The sequence below is a fragment of the Eimeria maxima genome, genomic scaffold, assembly GCF_000499605.1.
Source record: "Eimeria maxima Weybridge genomic scaffold, Emw_scaff152, whole genome shotgun sequence".
In the NCBI taxonomy this organism is placed as follows: domain Eukaryota; phylum Apicomplexa; class Conoidasida; order Eucoccidiorida; family Eimeriidae; genus Eimeria; species Eimeria maxima.
Genome location: NW_013564464.1, coordinates 3,679 through 23,164, shown reverse-complemented (window position 1 = coordinate 23,164; position 19,486 = coordinate 3,679). Strand labels below are relative to the sequence as shown.

Sequence of the window (19,486 nt, the reverse complement as noted above, 5' to 3'; positions counted from 1 at the left end):
TCTGTTCCCAGACCCCATAATTATTCCTTAGTGAACATGGGGCTCCAAGTTCACTTACTTGATTGTAGGCATTGTATGCAGATACAAATACCCCAGGCCAGTTGCCGCATTAACATGCGTGTGGCCGGGGGTCAGCAGCTGTATCAGTGCTGCAGATCAACCTTCTTTTAAAGACCCTATGCCTTCCAGCTAGAGTTTCTGACCTTCTGTGAGAGCAGTTATTTCGATCGTACAGGACCTAGCACAGCAGAATCAGCTTATAGGGGAAGGGCCCTGGACCTCCATCGCTTGGGAGGGCTCTCTGCATATAGTTTTATTACGTGTAAGGTTGCGGGTGTATCACTTTCTAACCAGACCATGCGAGGAGGGCCAAAACACTGTTGAGGCTTCAAGAGGAGATCGTTCTGCCTAGGGGATGAGCATTGTCTGCAGTGAGCAATGGGTGGGCACCTAGGGCTTCGTGAATTCTGTCATGTGCAAACTTAATGATGACTACCACTAGAGCTCATCGTGCTTCTTCCGGGGATGGGGACGGATATTTTATAGCACGCAATGGATCTATCCCAATCCATGAGTTGAGAGCCACATGCTGTAGTGATATGCGCATTAAAAAACTTTATTAGTGGTGCTAATATGCGGTATTCAACGTACAGAGGTGGCAAGACCGTGTATTCACATGGCGTAGCTGCTGCGGCAGTCCGCACAATTGTTGCTGTCCAACGGACGATTTACTGAAATAGCATTGAGGAGTAGTTGAACCTTGACTGTGAGTTTATATGGTTACATGAAGTATTACTGCTTGGACTTCTGTCCCGGTGTTGGAGTAGAACGTGTCGCTAACTGCAGCACTAGGCCGTCAACCAGTGGTACGTTGTGGCTCATGGTGGAGAGATGGATTGCTACTGAGGCGTCTGCCATATTAGCTAGCCATACTGTAGCAATGATATTTATCAATATACATCATGAATAAAACTGAATTTCACTGAAAAATATGGACAAAAAGAGGCCTGTAATCGCCAGCAGCTGGACCGTTGAAACGGGCCAGTCCTTGGGGGCCACACCGGCAGAGACATGCGCGTAAAGGTGAATATCTGAGCCATATGCAACTCGGCTAACCCTTTGAGACAGTTTCCAATGGTTTTCTTTTGTATAGTGAAGTTGATTACATGCTTCTGAAGGGATTTACTCACTCTAATCTCTCGTCATGCCGCAGGTGGCCTTGGATGCCCTGCCAGTTGACCTCTAGGAGGAATGACAATTCTTTCAGCATGAACCAGCAGCACAGTTTTTTTGAAAAGACGCATATTTCCCGAAATGGGCCAAGGTATCGCCATATGCACAATTGTTTCCGTCATTACCTTGTCACTCTGTCGTAGTGGCCTTGCATACAGTCGGCAGAATCGCCTTATTTTGCCAGGCACCGGCTTGGAAACTCAGGGACTGCTGAGGCAAGACTCGCCGGGCCTTGAAGTGTTGAGGCAGGCGTCGTCTCTCGTTGAGGCCTCAAGTGTAAGATGGAGTACCTCTGACTCCACTGCAAAGCCCCCATATCCAGAGGAAATTCACGAAAATGGCGGTAGGACCGGCAGTAGTCTCCCCGTCTTTGAAGGTAGGCTCATGCGTAGTAAAGCGTGATTGATTTCAGTCCACACGAGCCTACCTACAATAAGATAATGGTCAAATTGTATTCCGTGCACCCGCATCACGAGCACACAATTACAAAGGCGCTTCTGGTGCTGTTTGCAGATGCATTGTGGAACAAGGAAGGAGCCAATGCAATCACATCTTTGGTGCAGCTTAGCCTTTCCCCCCTAGATGACTCAGCCTTGGCTCTGTACCACAAGGTGTTTAGGGAGTCAATTCAAGGAACAGCAAAACCAAGTATGCAAAGGCCTTACTGGACGGGAAATTGCAGCGACAATCTCAAATTCCATTACCCTGGAAGTCAGTCTCCAAAAACATTAAGCTTGCACCAGTGTGTGGGACTACTTTGTCTCCATTGACTTCTGCTCAGGCTTCAACTATGTCCGCACACACGCCGCACTGAGGTCTCTTGCGGTGACAAACCTGATCATAGGGAGTTTGCTGCCTGAACTTGATAAGAAGAGATCATTCATAAGGATAATTGAAAAAGTCGTCAAAAAAAGTACGTGAAACCTAAACTGTCGACGCGTAACCGAAGTCACTGGAACACACTTGCTGCACGGTTACCGAACGGATAAAAACGAAAATCATGTTCCACAAACTTGTGTGATGCTACAGCGGCTCCCAAGAACGAAACTCAGGAGGAAGCAGAAGTCAAGGAGGTGGTGAAAGTACTGAACCGATTTTCAGGAGCCTCCGTTGAAAGGATCCGACAAGATAGCAGAGCAATGGCAGCAGTTCAGCACATTATCTGCAATGTACGAGAAGGGAAAAGTGGGTCAAGCTCGAAGCCAACCTCTGCACCCTGTCCTGCCAGCCGCTATTCTATTCTCTCAAACCTGGAGTTTGCTGTCTGCATGCTGACCGATACTCTACTCCATATAATTTTTTTATGGAGTAAATTCGTTGCGAGCAATGTGGTGCAACTCTTTGCAGGGGGCGGTTTTGCTGGACTGTTTGAATCCTTAGCATCAGAATCAATTTTTACCATTGCCCATAGCATCCTCCACACAGGAGCAAGCTTGGGTTTCTCATTCCAGCCCATGCTGACATCAGGACTCAGACTTGTCCAAGGCTGTCTTAGGATGGCTATGAAGATTCAGAGTATGGCCGGGCCGGCTCTGCTATTACCTGGAGGAGTTGTGGGAACGGTTCTTCAGTATTTTCTCCGAGCTTTTAACCTCATGTTCTTCCCGCCGCTACTGGCTGTTACTGGGGGGCTTGCCGGAGCAATGGGGGTGGCATGCTTACTGGGGGTGCCAACACTCCTGTCCGAAATATACAACTTTGTCAGCAACAAAGTTCTGAAAGGCGTAACTGCTGCCTACAAGCATATTCAACGTAAGCCTAACGGTTCCACAATCATTGTTCTCGTGTGTAGGTGAATCTCTCCGTTACATTGGTATTCGGTCAAAGTCTTGCCATACGTTCAGCACATAACAAAGCTTTTCACGTTCATTTCTAAAAAAAACTGAGACGGCATGCTAGTGTCTGGGGTGTTTGCAGTTTTTCGACTGCGAAGCGATCCTCATGGGGCTAGGCTTTTGAAGAGTGCCTTTAGTGGCAAATTCGTCGTCATGCTAACACAGCTCTGGCAGCTGGATTCCGTTGGTGTGGAGACACTTGAGAATTCGGTACCCAGCTTGACTACGTTTTCTAGCGAGGTGTTCTCCCAGGGCTTCCTCAATGGGATCGTTCACTTTGCCAGGGAATATACTTCGCTTATAGAAGGGGAATACCTAACAGCTTACGAAGATGAAACGACCAAATGCTACGTGCGCATGGAGTCAAACCCTTCTGTTTGATGTAAACGAAGTCAGGCCGGTAATTGTCTGTTCGTGCCCCTCGTGACTGGATTCTCTGTGTATGTGGGTGTGCATGCATGTGCGCAGGAACAACGTATTCTACTGACAAAAACCAAGCTGATTGTGAGTTTAAATGCTTCACTCAAGCACGCATTGGTATGATCGAGTATTCTCTACTCCACTTAATATACCTAACATGTGGCGAGCACACTTTGTGCGCAGTGCGAAGGAACATTTCGACGGTTGGAATCTTTTTCTTCGAGGTCCAGAGAAGTTCTAAACTTTATCAGCTGGATGGCATTTCGGGACTACATTACGGATTTATTGCTCATGGTGTACAACACCGCAAGGGTTTCACTGGAAGCGCAAATAAAGCAGAGTGATAACCCCTCAATTGAAACATTGAGGGCTGCATTTGCTGAAGTTAACCTGCAGGATTCATTAGTTGCAAATATCGTAGTCAAGCCAAGGCTACAAAGAGATGTTCATAATTTTACTTCTGGTGTGGCCGGCATAAGTAAGTTTTATTTTCTGAGCATCAGCTATTGAACCTTGGCTGCATCTCTACTCATTCATCAAGGAATCCAGCAAAATCCATACTTGATTTTTTTTCTGCTGCAGCAACTTTCTTTCTGTTGCGAAAGCTGCACCAGTGGAGGCCGCGCTCGATTGGCAAGGCCCCAACGGTCGGTGCAACCTTGTTGGGGAACGCTTCAGAGAGGCAATCCGCAAGTGAAAAGCGTGAAGACTTGTCCTTAGTGTCACAGCGATTAGAAGCGTTTGCTGAGGTGGACCTGCCACCCGAATTGGAGATGGCCGAACCAGAACTCAAAGTAGTTGAGGACAAATCAGTAACATCGGCAGAAGCCACTCTACTTGGGAAGTATGCGGCCAAGAGGGATCTGATGATGATGTCTCTTCTGCGACAGTCTCTACGGAAGCTTATCAGGGCATTTGACAGCATTTTTGGACGCCTAGAAAAGATGGTCAGGGCTACAGTAGGACGAGACAGGGTTCAAACTTGCAAATTGTCTGATCAGAAAATGTGCTTTAACACAGATGAAGCGACAAAAGCGAGATTTGCTGTCCTACAGTTTGTTCTAGCTGCCCACCTTGGCGTCTCAATTGGAATGGATGAGAAACTAGCTGAATCCTCCCAGGATTTAAAAGAAGATTTCATGTCCCTTGTTAAAGATGCAGCATGGTTTCGCTACCGCTCCCCTACATCCAGGGTACTTCGAAGGAAGACTCAGTGGGGTCTTGACCTCCTAATAGATCATTTATTCCCCCAGCGCAAAGCTGAAGGGAAAAGGGATGGCCCTATTTCAGAGGAACACCTGACGACAATCGAGCTCGCTGGTACTGCGTTTGTGCCAGACCGCAACACTGATGAATAACCAAATAATACAAACCCTTATAAACCGGAATGCACACTGTGGCACCCAATAAACAGAAGTGAAATAACCATCAAAAGACAAGGAGAACATAGGTGCCTTGGCAGGCACCTAAGTTCTCCTTGCACCTATACGGCCCAACGTGCTGACCCGTCCTATTATATTTGGCTGCGATGATTCTGTGTGGGTTTCAGTGACCTCCAATCAGTCGGCTGCTAGCAGCGTCGTGAGAAAACTAGTGAGCCTACTTGCATATTGCTGCAGCGAGCCAGCTGCCTTACAAATCTCATACGCAAGGCCATGTAGCACACATTACGCACAGTTAATGGGCTTCGGTGTCGTTTGGCTGTTTTAGTTATGCATATTTATGTTTGTGAACGATGCTTGCTTGTTCAGTTTAAGTTGACCCGCCTGCAGTGTCTCAACAACGGCGCACTCTTTGTGCTGACCACGGATCTGGGGATCGCCAAAGTTTTCAGGCCAGGTAAAAGCAAAACCTGGGGTATAGCTGCTGAGATCTGTGCACCACCTTACAGCAACGCCAGTCCTACTGAGGAGTTATGGCATGACTGTTGGCAGATCTGCAGCCTTTTTTCTGTGCGTTTACATCCGCAGCACCCCCAATCACGCCTGAGATGAAAAGATCCCTATGCACACCGGAGCACGAATTCGTCGAATTCAATGCTTGGTACACGCAAAATGATGTGGGGGGCCGCTTACACGTGCCAGGCCTTGCGGGGATTAACGGCTTCATGGTAGACTCTGGAATTGTTTTAAGGGCTAGGCATGACGACGAAAGCGCTGCGCACCTAATTGAAGCTGCCCTGTGGTCGAAAGGCATTCCGCGAGTTGACGCCCTCAAGGTAACTGCTCACATAGATACACAACGGGCTTGACGTATGGTTATGCCGAAGGTTTTCTTGCATCGACAAACATGTTGAAGGCTTACAACTGCCTAGAGCACGAGTTATGGGGTGCAGAGACCAAACCAGGGTTAACAGAACTCTCGTTCAGCAACAAAATAACAAGTGTGAGGTTTTCGACTCCTTTTTCAGGCTGCAGACCTCCTCGTTGCGACGAAGAGAGCTCTCTACAGCGATCGGAGCTGGAAGGAGTTTTTCAATGATTGGACCCCAACAGATCTGGATTACGTGCAGCACAATATTTCCGCGGGAATGCACCTTGACAGGGAGACCTACGTCGACGAAGAGCGAAAGGCGCTGTATTCCTTGGATGTTTCCGCCGAAGGGTTCCTCGAACTGTTGGTTAGGTCTCTTGAATCTACCTTGATCACAGCAGGTCCGGCCCTCTTCATTTCAGGGTTTCCTCTTGGTAGCACGGGATGAGCAAGCATGTGCATGCAGGCAACTTGACGAGTAACTCGGCACTCTTATGATGTGAAATGCTATTTCTGCTGCTATTTCTGCTGCTATTTCTGCTGCTATTTATGCTGCTATTTATGCTGGGCTTAGGAAGCTTAAGCGCCGGCCTCTCAGATTTGGCACTGATTTTCCCTGTAGCTGTGGGACTGGAGGCCGTAAAGATGGCGGAGAAGAATGTCACTGGCTTAACGAGTATGTTGGGAAGGTTTCAAGTAATCTTATGGGATGAATATGCTGCGGAAAAACAGCGGAGCAGGGTTGCAAGAGTAGTTCCCCACTTCCAAAGCTCGGTCGGCTCTGTAGCTCCACCTCAACGAAGGACGAACGCTTTCTACAGGCCCTCAATCAGTGATGCCTTTGCTCGTGAAGAGGGAACAATTGACCCACTCTTCGCTGACTGGTGCGAAGAATTATATTCGCGTGCTAGTAGCAGCAACATCGATGAACCCGGGTTAGCTAGATTGGCCGCTCAAGATGCAGGCATCATCCAATGTTCACTCCTTCGCTTCCTCGGAAAGCGCCAGAAGGTGCGTCTGCCTAGAACAAAGGCACAGCAGTTAAATGCGTTGGCTCGCCTACGCAGATATGCATGTGCCAGCTGCGCATGCTATGAAATCTACACGCAACCCTTAATGAGATGATTCGTTGTTTAATCTTGAGCAAATGCTGTTTCCATGCGTGCCTTTGTGGCTTGCAGGGGGAACCGAGTGAAAAAGAAAAAAATGCTGTGTTCAAGTATCTCCGCCAGGTTACTCAGCTTCTTCGCAAGGCGAAGAAAACCAACAGGTATTCCTGGAAAAGGTACTTGAACGCCAAGCCCCCAAGAAACGGCGAATATCATGAGCAAACAGATTCAGTTCGCTCAGCTATCAAACGCTCGCTCATCACTCTCAGAAAACGCGTCAGTAGAGGTACACGAAGACTTGCTCACAAAATTAGGAGTGAAGCAGCTAAAAGGCTCTTGGGAATCCGGTAAGAGTGAAATCCAAAATTCCGGAGCTCCTCCTTCCTTTTGCAGGATGCTAACCATATGCATACATCTAGTGGGTCCCTTAACATTTACATCACTGTCGTTTGCTCTATTCAGGATTTTCAATATTCTGAGAGGTCCTGAGTTTCTCCGAACACTGCACTTAGCTGCGGTGGAGGCGTTTGCCGACCAAGCTCTGTTTCCTAGCAGTGTTCTCATCCATCCTACTACCCTAGCTGCTTTTACACGCATCCGCACCCTCATAAAGTTTGAAGTGCTTCCTATTATGGACCGACCTGAGGGAGCTGAGATCATAACGCAGATGAAAATGATGCCGACGCCGTCTCCGGCAATGAAAAGTAAATGGCTAGTTGCACAACTAGTCCGCTAGTTAGCTGCTTGATATTAGGCAGCTTCAGTTTGAGCACCGCCATTATGAACAGAACAGCGTTGTAAGCACCTATATATTTGGAAAAGGGGGTATTGTGATTGTTTCTTCAGGGCTGATAGAACGCTTCGAAGCCCAGCTGAGAGCAGCCAAAACAAAGTTCGGCCCATCATACAGGCGTCACGTAAGGCAGTGTGCAGGCTACCTTTGGCTTCTTAATATTGCTTCGGCAGCTCCGGCATACGCTAGCACTAATCTACCCCGTTTGTTTTCTCGTTTCGTTTCCATCATTGACGGCCCGACAGAAGAGCGTAGAGGCGAGTACCTCATTACCCGGCGAAGCCTCGCTTACTTGGAACAGGCAGGGATGAAGCTTGTCCTCAAAGCTGGCGATGCTGTGGCTTTGCTGGAAAAATCCTCAGTGGAGTCACGAGGGGAAGCCTTTGTTCACCACACCCTGGGACTGAGCAACATATCGCCAGCAAGCCTTCCTCTGGCTGCAGGTACAGCTACCCTTCAGACATATCTTCGTAGCTAGAAACGGCAGTATTTTGCTGTGGTGAGATCGACCTAATTGTTGGACGCCGATTCTGGTTAGGTGATAAACAAGAAGGGGTCTTGAGTTTGCCTGCTTTGGAATTGCAGCCGGACGAAAACTCCACCACCCTCGACTTGGACACCCTAGCTTACTTCTTTTCTGCAGCTTGGCGATCCCAACGGTTGCAGACCCGAATTTCCAGAGCAGGCGATTAGCAGGCTTGAAGCAGATGAAAGAGCTGCAGAAGTTGTCGGTTACTTCTGAATCTCCCCTATATTTCCAAATTAACAGAGAGGCAACCTCAGAAGGTCTTGATTTCCATGACTTGGAGTCTCTCATTCGTGTAGCCCAAAATGTGCAGCTTCGCAGTGAAGCTAGTCAGAAGATTGAGCTGACTGCTGCTTTCCTACTGCACGCACCACTTATGAAAGGATTGGAAATCATGGGTCTGGTTAACGAGACTGTGGGAAGCAAATTTGGTACCTCTCCCTTGCAGTGTACACCAGAAGGTGAGGCAGGGTATTGGCACAGTAGTCTATCAGATACGGCCTGGTGGATGGGGAACGATTGAGCGGTATCTCAGTGTTTATATGCGTTGCTCTTCTTCTCAGACAAGAGCTCTGGAACCTGGTACACTATACCTATCAACGGATCTAGCCGCCTGCGCATGCTAACCTCATTGTTAATCCAGCTGGGGGACGCAGAGGATGTACTGGAACGTTTGGAGGCATCGAACATGGCTGCTGTGAGTGCAGACGGAGGATTTTCGGAAAGCTTCGCAACAGTGACCACTCTCAAAACCGAGGCGCCACCACAATTTAGTACAGATGGGGAAAGGTCTGGGAGCATCGAAGAAGAATCAAAAAGTAGAAATACGCAAATATCGGAACAAAATGTTTCTTCTGGGAACGATTCCGAGAACGAAGGCACCTGGACACCGCAGCTCTCAGTTGACAGAGAACAGAACGGGAAGCCTTCAAAAACTAATGTGAATACGGCGCCTTCAATGGACTTGCGCCCACCTGCGGAGTCAAAAGCGGAGCGGCCTGGGAGGGACTACAGTAGTGATTACCCCTTCAAGATGGCTATCAAGGCTGATCAAGAGGGCCTGCGTAACGCGAAGGCGACAGTTCAACATTTGATGCAGCAGGCTTCCTTATTTGAAGCTCACTCATCAGCATTTGCCTCAATTTTCCACACCTTAATTTCAATAGCACAGCTTCCCTCTCGCCTATATAATTCAGTCTCCACCCGCTTCGTCGACAGCCTGGCTACTGCTGCCCTTGGCCGGCCGTGGAGGACGCAGCGAAAGTGGAAGCTGCGCTTGGGGTGGCAAAAGCGTAGGAGCATACGCAGAAGAACAGCACTCCGCCGACCTTTTGGGGGTGGGCAAACCGAGTATGCAGCATCAGCAGCAAACAGTGTAAACAGATCCTTTTCAACTGTGCTTTTGCCGTTCTCGATTAAGGAAGCCTTGGGTGACATCCGCAAGAAGTGGAAACGCCTTTTGAAAACCGATTATTTGGCCGTCATCAGCGCAGCGTGCAAGCAAGATGCCGATCTCTGGCTGAAAGATGAACTTGAGGCAAATGGACGTGCAGTTGGGGAGGCTGCAGAACAACGACAAACTGTGGACGCCATGACCACAAATGAACAATTTAAGAAAACTCACGAGAGCCGACAGCAACTTTGCGTCCACCCACTATGGTTTGAACTGCGCGCTAGAATATTTGTGGAACAGGACATGTTGGAAGCCGAACGACTTTTCTCCTATTTCGTCCGCATGGGGATCGAGAACTCCAAATTAGTTCAGCAGTCTGCAGACCAAGGTAACCTATGCCAGCCGGAATACTGTACACGTGGAAATACATGCATGCAGGTAGAATTATACTGCCATTGCGAACCCATCTAGCGGTATCTGAATCCGAGTGTTTCTTGAAGTGCTTTCCTCCCTGCAGCTCTGCTCGATCATCTGTGGGAACAGTTGTTGGAGATGGGCGTGCTAGGGGATAAAGCTTCCCCCGAGGCATCGGCAGCTGTTCGTGGGCGGCTCCAACAGGCAGTGGAGAGCGTAAGCAAGAAGCGTCCATTCATGGCGATCGAACCTGTGCGTGAATTGGTCATCGGAATGCTCGAACACTTGCTGCAAACGCCAAACATGGCCAAAGAAGGGCTCCGCGAAATGCTGGAGCAGCTTCAGGTGTTGGCTATGGAGCGTGCCGCTGCCTTCTTACTAAGCAAGGCAGCCGGCGTTGAACAAGATGTAGCGGAAGACGCCGTGAAAAATCTCATTCGTCCTCAACCTGAAGAAGGCACTCGTGAATTTGTTCCTGGAGAGGGCCCACGCGCATCCAATCTGCAGGCGTGGTTAATCCAGATGTACTTTGTCGCTGATCCGCTCTTGTTGCTTTCGCGACCCTCAATTTTTAAGCCCGTTGTGGTCCTCATCGAAATTATCAACAAAACAACGCGTAAGCCTTACACGGCTTTGCCTTGCTGGGAGCCACAGGTCCTGTCAGCTAACGCGTAACTACCAACAACACATAGATCTCCGCTGAAAACGATTGTATTTTGCATCTGTGCCTCCTCATTGCGTTACATACTGCTTCCTTTGGCCCTCATGCGGTGCCATGTGCGTTTTTCTGCTGCCTTCCCAGACCCACGCTCTCCTGTGTACACTATCTGGCGCAAGGCACTGAAGTCCACTCGTCAACTAGCAATTGCTTCTCTAGAGCTTTTGCTGCGCCTGCCCCGTGCATACGTCCGCTATCCACAGAAGACGGACTAGCCGATAGGGGAAAATGAAGAGTCCAAATTACAACACGGCGTACCCTGTGGAACAGGTGTCCGCTCAGGTAGCAAACTCGACAGGAGTGCTCGGCAAGAATATGTTTTTCGCTACTTCAACCATGATTGCCAAAACGATTTTAAAGGTGTCTGGGAATGTGATCTGAACGGATCACGGAGAAAAGTCCCAGAAAATGCTTCGCACAAGCGATGCCTCTATCGGAAGGATCTGCTGCAGGCGGCTCCTTGCATGTGCATTCGCCTAAATTGCACTAATTGGTGCTACCGTTTTGGGCGGTTTTGGCAGCCTCTTCTTGCTTGGCATTCGCCAAGGAAATAAACTCCGCAGCGCGTTCATCGTTCGAAAAGCGGATGCGGTAGAAGGTCGTATCTTTCGCGTCCTCTGCAGCCGCAAACGGACATAATCATCAGTTGGCACACACCCATCAAATTGGGGGTGGGGGAGGAAACCACCGCAGTTGTGCCTGTTTTAGATAAAGGAAGCAACACAAAATTTGTACAGAACCCGTCATTGCAGACGAACTTGCATCGATTCTGAGCCCGGTGAACTCCACCGTATTCTTCTTGAGCGGCAAGTCCTTAGCCGCACTGCCGCCCTCTTGAGCAGCAGAAGCTGCTGAACGCTCAACAGGATGTCTAAATTTGACTGTTGATGGCAACACCGGAGAATTTAGTCGCAGCCGGCCTGTGCGATTGACGAAAAATAGAATGCGGGCATTCGGTAGGCCCTCCTCCTCTCCTTTCTAAGTTACCACCACAAGCAAAGGCAGAGTTGTGTAAAAAAGTCTTGCAGACTAGATTTGGGACAATACATATAGGCCTCAGGAGGCTTAGACAAGCATACGCTAATTCCAAAAATTGCAGCAGGGCGAACTGACACTGGCAAGAGCTGCAGCAGGTGTAGCACTAACAAAACCACACCAGCAGTAGCAAAGGAAGCGAACGCCATAAACAGAGCAACCATATCCACAAGAAAAACAGTAACTTGCCTTGGGTGCAACGAAGTCAACTTTGCCGTCCAGAGGTGGCTTAGGGGTCCACACTTTCTTTTCCAGATCGAAGCACTGCATGCGGCAGTCGCGCTGAGCCACGAAAATCCCGCAAAACACTACGGGTGCGTGCATAGATAAATTCAAATTCACAACATCTCTGTGTGGACAGCCAAGCACAATGCCACAAAGCCAAGCACTGTAAGCAAAAAGACAGTAGACAGATGCACGAATACCACCAGGAAGTGGTACAATGGCTGATCCTGCTGTTGTTGCCGCATTGGCATGTTCAGCTGGACAGCAGGGGAAGGGCTACATCCGGACAAGAACGGCGCCTCACATCTGAGAAGATGATTTCCTCCTTGCTATCGACAGCTGAAAACAGAACAAGGCATAGCGCACGGTGCGCATAGTAGCTCTTTTCCGTCCAATGTCAACCCTCTACACCAGGTAGTGGCACTAACTGTGGCTGTTGCCAGTGCAACTTTTGCAGCAGTTGTTGCCGCAGCTGCATGCACAAGTGTTCTTTACTGGTTGTGACGACGGTGGGTTCCTCCGGTGGGGGTACATCTGCATCTTCTTCGGCCGCTGGGGCCTCTCCTGACCCTCTGAAGAGGGACGAGCCCTCAGTAGCTCCTGTAGAAGGCAGCAAGAAGGAGCTTCCTGTTGCACCCTGCGCCGCATGCGAACATCAATAATAGTGGCACTAGAGTGGGAGTCAGGCCATGCAAGGAACCTGCGGAAAAAGGAATCTGAAGATGTATCGGGGGGAAAACGTGGTGAAGCCTCACAAGAGAGCTGAAGGGACTGACAAATGCGGAGGTACCCTTCAACACGGACCCAAATAGGCCTCCACCACCTCCGTTGCTGCTTCCGCTGCCGGTTGCTGCGTTGCCGTTGTGGACCGCTGCCGCAGCATCGGCAGCTTCAACTGCAGCAGCACCATCAGCAGAAGCTGCACACCCATCTGTGCGGGAGACGCTGCTTCCATTTTCTGCATCTTCAGATGCGTTTGCAGTTTCCGCTACAGGGGCCGCTGCCTGTTCACCATCAGTGGCTGCGGGAGGTGCTGCAGCGGTTGTGGCAGGGGATTCCGTTGTCTGCGGGGCCACCTCGGGTGTCTGCAACCGCACGTACAGCCACAAGTGTGAAATAATGTCGAAATACGCCAAGTGACTAAAGAGAGACACGCACTTGCTGCTGCGTGGCGAGGGGCCTCACTGTTTGCAATCTGCTCTCTGCTGCGTCCTCCTTCAGTGACCGCTGCTGCGAGCAGTCAGCAGCAGGAGGCGCATGCGTCCGCACGATCTTTAGTCGGCTGCAGCCACAGCAGAAACAATACTCTCCGCAGCAGCGCCACTGGTGCAGCACCACTAAGACGCTGCAGGTAGCGGGGCATCAGCGGTGCAGCAACAGCAACACCACAACTGCTGCAACTGTGTTTAGACTCCAGGATACAATTTACCGTCTGTTCTTTAAAGTGTCCGCATCGGCCTCCTTCATATCCAAATGAGTTTCGGTTTCTTGCTGCTCTCCTTGCGTGGCTTCACCCTGCAGTTGATCTTTGGTCAACTGGGTAGTCGGCTTGCGTTTGCTGCATGCATTCTCCTGAGGAAACAACTTGCATACGCACGGCGGCTGCATGCAATAAATATAAAAAATATAAAGGAGTGACAAGCGGCAGGACAGGTATTGAACACGACTCGTTAAGGCAGCGGCCAGCGACTGCCGTTCGCTGCGGGTTCAGGAGAGAATGGCTCCTTGATCGAAATACAAAACGAGAAATGGTCCTGAAATATGCAAGTGTTGACGGCAGAAGAGGAATATATGAGGCAACAACGTACCATTTTCCTCCGCGAGCTGAAATGGCAAGCCACGGATGTTGGCAGGGCGGCAGGGAGCCAGGGAAGCTCTTCCCCCTCTTTAAACTGGATATCAATAGAAATTTTTTTTCTTGAAATATAGGCGATGAGTATGAAGAGGAAAATCAAATGCTCTCTAATACTGCCCCCCAACCCCCACGGACGGGGCTGAGCATGCATGCAGTTGAGTGCGGCTAGTTGTACGACAGCGCCAAGCGGCAAGAGTTTGCCACAGACGGCGACTGATATTGAAGCAAAGCAATGAGCTACCCTGCCTTTCAACCAGATGTATTGCTAAGCTGTGCGCCAGGTAACAGCTGCGTGCCTACCGCCTAGAGTTGACCTTTTTAACCAACAGTAAAGTACACTGGACACTTCTCCGATGCAGGTTGCTTGCAGGAACTGAACGGGAAAGCTAACACAAGTGAAGCTACTTTAAGTCTGAGACCTCCACAGAATCGCTCGACGCACTGCATATGACGAATTCGTCGCAGCATACTCCTCTTATGACCGTGCGTACTTGCGAAGCTGGAGCCCCACCTTCTAACATGCAGACTAGCTGCTGTGGTTTGCCTCGGATGAGAGGGGGAACTTTCGAGGGTCAGAACTGCATGCTTGCCTCTAAACCTTAAACGAAGCACTGCTTGAACTACAGCTGAAATCAAGTAATGCTACAACAAGCATCGGCCTTCAAAGAAGAGCTGCTTGATGTTCGTTCGTGGGTTTTGCAAGTTGGTGTTGCCAGGCGTGCCAAAAGAGAAGAGCAGAGAACGCCAGCCAGCACATTACAATAATAATGCATCGGTGTTCCATAAATGATATGCGGTTCTTGAACAAGCTCATCAGAACACATACTATGAAGGTGTTTGTATGCACGGACTCACACACGCACACCATCTCGCCCCTACACGCTCAACCCTCGTCAGTGTTGTGTTCCTGTGGGGGCGAGCCTCCAGTGCGACGTGTACACACTTTCAACACATGTCGAACTGAAGAAGAAAAAGACAAACTGAAAACGGTATATATAGTGCACTGCCCTGAGCTTTTTCCAACAATTTGCTTTGCTTTGGGGAGCGGCACCACTACACTACTCACCCCAAATGAAGGCGTATAAATACAACACATTCATCACTCCACGCACCAGCAAGCTTCAACCCTGCTTTCCTGCTATGGCAGCTGTGCCCAGCTGCCGCTGAATCCCCAGCAGCAACAACTGTAGCAACAGTAACTACAGCCCAGAACGCATTCGGGTTTTTATCAGTGGAGAAACATTCAGCTATCCCTCTCTACTTTTTATATGCACAGGCGTGCCGTCCTCAAGAGAGGCACGCCTGCAGCTGCTGTTGATGCCGGTGTTCGTTTTCCTTAGTGCTGCTGCACACCTCAGATTACCACACGTCCCGGGGAGCGCTTTACAGCTTTTGCAGTTTGTCTGCAACAACTTTGTTGTTCTGCTTCCTCAGCTGCTCCCTTTCAAATGCTTTGTAATCGAACAGACAACCGTGCGCGTCTGCATATCGGTGTTCCCCACAGAAAGCAAAGCCGCATCGACACATAAACCCCAACAACCCCACCTTCCTGTTGCACTTATGGCAGCGCGACGCCTTCCCCTGCAGCAACGCACAAGCGGCAAAATAAGTCGCACTACTGAACCCGAGGCACCACCTACAGCGGCATGAGCAGCACCACCGAGCATCGTCACCAACCATAGAAAACGAAGTTTCTGTCCTATGCTCCAAACGGCTACACCTCCAAAGTGTGTGCTTGCACGGACGCCCGTCCAAGCAGCTTATGCGTTACAGGGTAGAGAAGAACTGAATGGACCTGACGTGGGTGAATTGTAGAAAAACTATGCACCCATGTTCCTTGGAATATTCCTTCTACTGTTCGGCAGCTCACTTTGCCTTGGGAAGAACCCGCTGCTGTCCCTGCAGGTGCCGAGGCAGGCGATGGCGGGGCGACTGCATCTGCAGAATCAATCGGAGAAGACGCTGCAGCTGTCGCTGCTGCTTCCGCAGCTTCTGCCGCATCTGCTGCCGAACCAGGCAGCCGCTCCGAAGCCGTTGAAGGGACTGCAGCCGGAGCTGATCCTGCGGAAACAGCATCACTGTCACTTGCCCCCTGCAACTCTCTGCCGCAGCTCTCCGCTGATACGGCGGCTGTTGGTGTGGCATCAGCGGCTGCTGTCGGTGCAACGGCCCCAGCCGTTGCCACATCAGCGGACTCCGCGGTGGGTACCAGCTGTGGCTGAGTTGGGGAGGTCTGCTGTGAAGCAGATTCTGCTGCAGCAGGTGCTGCTGTGTCTGTGGAAGCCGGCTGCTGCTGTGGCAGTGTGCGCCTGCACGCAGCAGCTGCTGCCGTTGCTGTTGCAGTACTCTCCGCCTTTAGAAATTCCCTGTAGCACTTTGAGCAAAGGTTGCGGCTCGCTGGGCTGCCATAGAAGCCGCAGTTGTTTGCACACAGAGGGGGCACCGGCTGCAGCACGCACAGCAGCAAACAGCACCAGCAGTCTAGACACCGACATCACGCCTACAATGACCGACGCAGCAATCATACGCCTTAGCGCCAGTATGCCACATATCCCCGCAGTATCAGCAGTCACTTGCAACAACACTATCCCACCCACGCCCCCCAGAACACACCAAACACATGATCCCAGAGGAGCAGAGCAGTAGTAGCTCCCATTGCTGCTGTTACTTACAGGGCGCTCATTCTCGTGTTGCTCCGAACTCATTTTTACAAAGGAGATGAAGGAAACGGTAAGTTCGCCCTGCTTCTGCTGCAGGTATCGCTGCTCGATTGAATGCTGCTGGTGCTACGCCTTCGCACCCAAGATGTGTCGGTGGAGTGTATGCCCCAGCTGCCAGCTGCTGTTGCTATCGCCGAAATCACTTGAAAGCCGTCCTCGCAGTGCAGATGTTAGGTCTTTGGCTGCCTCTGGCAGCTGTTAGCAGGTTAAGATGAAGCTGTTGATGCTGCAGCGACAGTTCAATAAAAAGAAGTCAATATTCCTCCCCCTGCCGATATCCCGCCCACTGCCGTCGCTGCGGCTGCTGCTGCTGGACGCCGAAGCAGCTAAGCTGTCTTGCAGAACTACCAGCAGTCCACCTGCAAGCATGTAGGACAAAAGCAACGAAGCAAATGCTGGGAAGAGACGAAACCAGAAGACACACTCGTAGCACCCTCAGTACGCCAGCAGCAGGAGAGCCGGCAGCACCCGGCCGCAGCAGCAATAGCAGCAAACTCCGCTCCCTCCGCCGTTGAAAGGAGGACAGAAGGCCAAAAAACCCTGCCCACATGCATCAGCTGCCGCACGGATGCAGTAGCCGCAGTAGCATCAGCACACTGACCGTTTTACAGCGCCGCAAGCACTCTTCTAGTTGCAACGTGGAAGCAACTGCAGCAGCGAGAACAAGTGGATATGCAGTGGAGAATGCTAAGCCTTCTGCCACGTGCAGCCTCAAAAGAAGCAGCAACAGTAGGACAAGCGATTGAGAGAGCGCTGAAGCAGCAACAACCGGTGGGGGGTTGCTGCAGCACGAGCAGCTACAGCACTAAGGACGAAAGAAGGCAGCGATGCTGCAGCCTAACGCGCAGGAGCAGCAAAACTCCGGCCAAAAGGATGCGTCGAAATGCCCTGCTGCCGCGGTGAAGCCCAATAGTGCTGCTGCTGCTACCGTTGCTGCTGCTGCGGGTGCTGCTGCAGCAGAATGTATGGGACCAGATAGAGACAGACAATAGAATGCGATGAGAGACAGATAAATGCTACTCAGGAAGCAGCAGGGAAGAGCAGGTTGCAGGCAGTGCAGCAGTCCGTTCGGGTCGGGAGTCTGCTGCTGCTGCAGCTGCTGCTACCTGCGCTGCTCCCGCTGCCGTTGCTGCTGCTGCTGCTGCTGTATTCCAGAGTGCGGGGGCTCTTCGCTAATCAACCTTTTAAATCATTATTTTGTTTATGAACATTCTTTCCCTTTCTACTGATGCTGCTGCTGCAGCCTTTGCTACAGCAGCAGCAGTAGCAGCTGCCGCTGCTGGAGCTGTGTCAGCGTTCTCCGCTCGCACCCTTTTGCGCTGTTGCTGCTGCTTTTAACGCAGCGAGGAGCTAAATTCGTATTCCCTATTTTGCTCAGTGGAGTCCTTAGAAGTATAATTTGTCGAGAATCGCTACGCATGGAGACCTTTCTAGGAATGCTGCCTTGCTGCTGCTATTGTGCTGCAGTAGTTGCCTCCGTTGCTGTAGCTCCTTCCGCAAGTACTTGAAGTGTTGACAGACGTGCTTCTATTACTGTTGCTGCTGCTGCTGCTGCTTGTCATTGCGTGCTGCCATTTTTCTGAGGCAAATGCTAACTTACCGACTGGCTGGCGTCGCGCGTCTCTTTGATTCGCTGCTGCTTGTAAGGCTGGTCGGTGGCCGTGTCCTTGGACTTTTGTGAGCTGCATTGTAATCGAAATAGTTAGAAAGCTCTTCAAATGATGCCGGCTTGTCCCCCTGTCCTCCAGCCGTGATGAGCGCAGGTGCACAGGCGCCTGGTGCTGTTGTAGCGCAGGGAATCAGGCATGAGTCGTACCGCATCAATGCAATTAACTTAGCCTGTCCATGTTGGCAGTTCTGTCTGAAATAGGCGCATGAAACCATACTGAACCTTAGCAAGCATCCAATACACAGGGGTCGGCGACAATTGTATAAAGTGTCCATCCAGCAGGAAGGCTTGCTTGTGATTGCGTATGGGGTTGGCTTCAGCGTTGAGTTGTAGGAATTTGCGTTGCAATTCGTGGTGGGTAACTTGCTTTCCTCCAGCTCTAGCTACCTGGGAGGCTGGGCCCAGGATGCCTGGAGACTGGGGTGGGACGTCTGCTGCTTTAAAGGCCTCACGCCTTCAGGATTTTGTCCCCACTGCAGCCCATAGTAGTCCACGAATAAGGTCGAAGGGTCGTGCTATGCTTTGTAGTACCCAATTGATTACGGGGGCAGGCGTGAGCAAGGAACTTCACCGCTACACATTGGTGGGTTTGCGCACAGCAGTGGGTAGTCCTGAACAATTCATATATATCGAAAAGGATCGTTTTCCGAATTCACGAAATTGTGGGCAAATATCAGGCCTTCACTTCTTCTGCTCAGTGGATATCTATAAGTGTTTACGCTCTTGTGGAGGAGCGAACAACCGCTGCAAGCAGCATCGAGTAGAAGCAAGCGCAGCTGTTTGTCCCGTCGCACGAAAAATATTTTAAGAGCCAAATAAATTAGCGAAGAATACGTCTGTAGTTGCCAATCGTCCGGATATGATGGTCGTTGCTTTCCGGAGGGTAAGAATATGTTTGTACCTCAACGGAAACTGTATTTTCGTCCCTAATAGGCACCAGAAGAGATTCATACGCAACAGGCATCTTCTGTGTTAGCATGGGTGGCATGATGATGGTGACTATATTCCGGATTCACTCCAAAAGAGTAGTGCACTTGATTAGATATAGAGTTGTCCTATATGCTCATCGAAGCAAACTTATTCCCAAGGGAACACACATTGGTAGAGGCAGCGAGGAAACTTAAGCAACGCAAGCTATCTATAGTGCGCTTTGCAACAAGAGTCCTCAATCTTGTCCGAGGATTTCTGAGATATGTGATGAAGAAAAATGCTTAGCGGAGGAATTCCGCAAAGCAGCTAACCTGCCTCCCTAATCCACTGGCGCACGGCGCCCCGAGCATCTGGAGCT

At 50.4% G+C, this 19,486-nt stretch overlaps 3 protein-coding genes across 3 annotated transcripts; 1 reads left to right on the top strand and 2 right to left on the bottom strand.

Moving 5' to 3' along the window:
* Positions 1 to 1,673: 1,673 nt before the first annotated feature.
* Positions 1,674 to 10,651, top strand: EMWEY_00018060 (hypothetical protein, conserved; the record flags this gene model as incomplete). The annotated part of the gene is made up of 19 exons (XM_013480012.1): positions 1,674 to 1,881; positions 2,015 to 2,146; positions 2,263 to 2,418; positions 2,581 to 2,985; positions 3,151 to 3,278; positions 3,537 to 3,605; positions 3,885 to 3,966; positions 4,167 to 4,808; positions 5,038 to 5,081; positions 5,240 to 5,327; positions 5,459 to 5,706; positions 5,899 to 6,142; positions 6,316 to 6,752; positions 6,923 to 7,197; positions 7,313 to 7,554; positions 7,697 to 8,086; positions 8,229 to 8,630; positions 8,733 to 9,950; positions 10,080 to 10,651. 19 exons carry the CDS (start codon positions 1,674 to 1,676, stop codon positions 10,649 to 10,651), a joined length of 5,982 nt encoding a protein of 1,993 aa, XP_013335466.1.
* Positions 10,652 to 11,180: 529 nt separating this feature from the next.
* Positions 11,181 to 13,765, bottom strand: EMWEY_00018050 (hypothetical protein, conserved; the record flags this gene model as incomplete). The annotated part of the gene is made up of 8 exons (XM_013480011.1): positions 11,181 to 11,311; positions 11,453 to 11,672; positions 12,259 to 12,293; positions 12,450 to 12,591; positions 12,710 to 13,039; positions 13,140 to 13,236; positions 13,384 to 13,526; positions 13,763 to 13,765. 8 exons carry the CDS (start codon positions 13,763 to 13,765, stop codon positions 11,181 to 11,183), a joined length of 1,101 nt encoding a protein of 366 aa, XP_013335465.1.
* A 1,427-nt stretch (positions 13,766 to 15,192) lies between these two features.
* On the bottom strand, positions 15,193 to 16,514 carry EMWEY_00018040 (AN1-like Zinc finger domain-containing protein, putative; the record flags this gene model as incomplete). Its single annotated transcript, XM_013480010.1, has 3 exons — positions 15,193 to 15,390; positions 15,680 to 16,255; positions 16,482 to 16,514. 3 exons carry the CDS (start codon positions 16,512 to 16,514, stop codon positions 15,193 to 15,195), a joined length of 807 nt encoding a protein of 268 aa, XP_013335464.1.
* Positions 16,515 to 19,486: the final 2,972 nt, after the last annotated feature.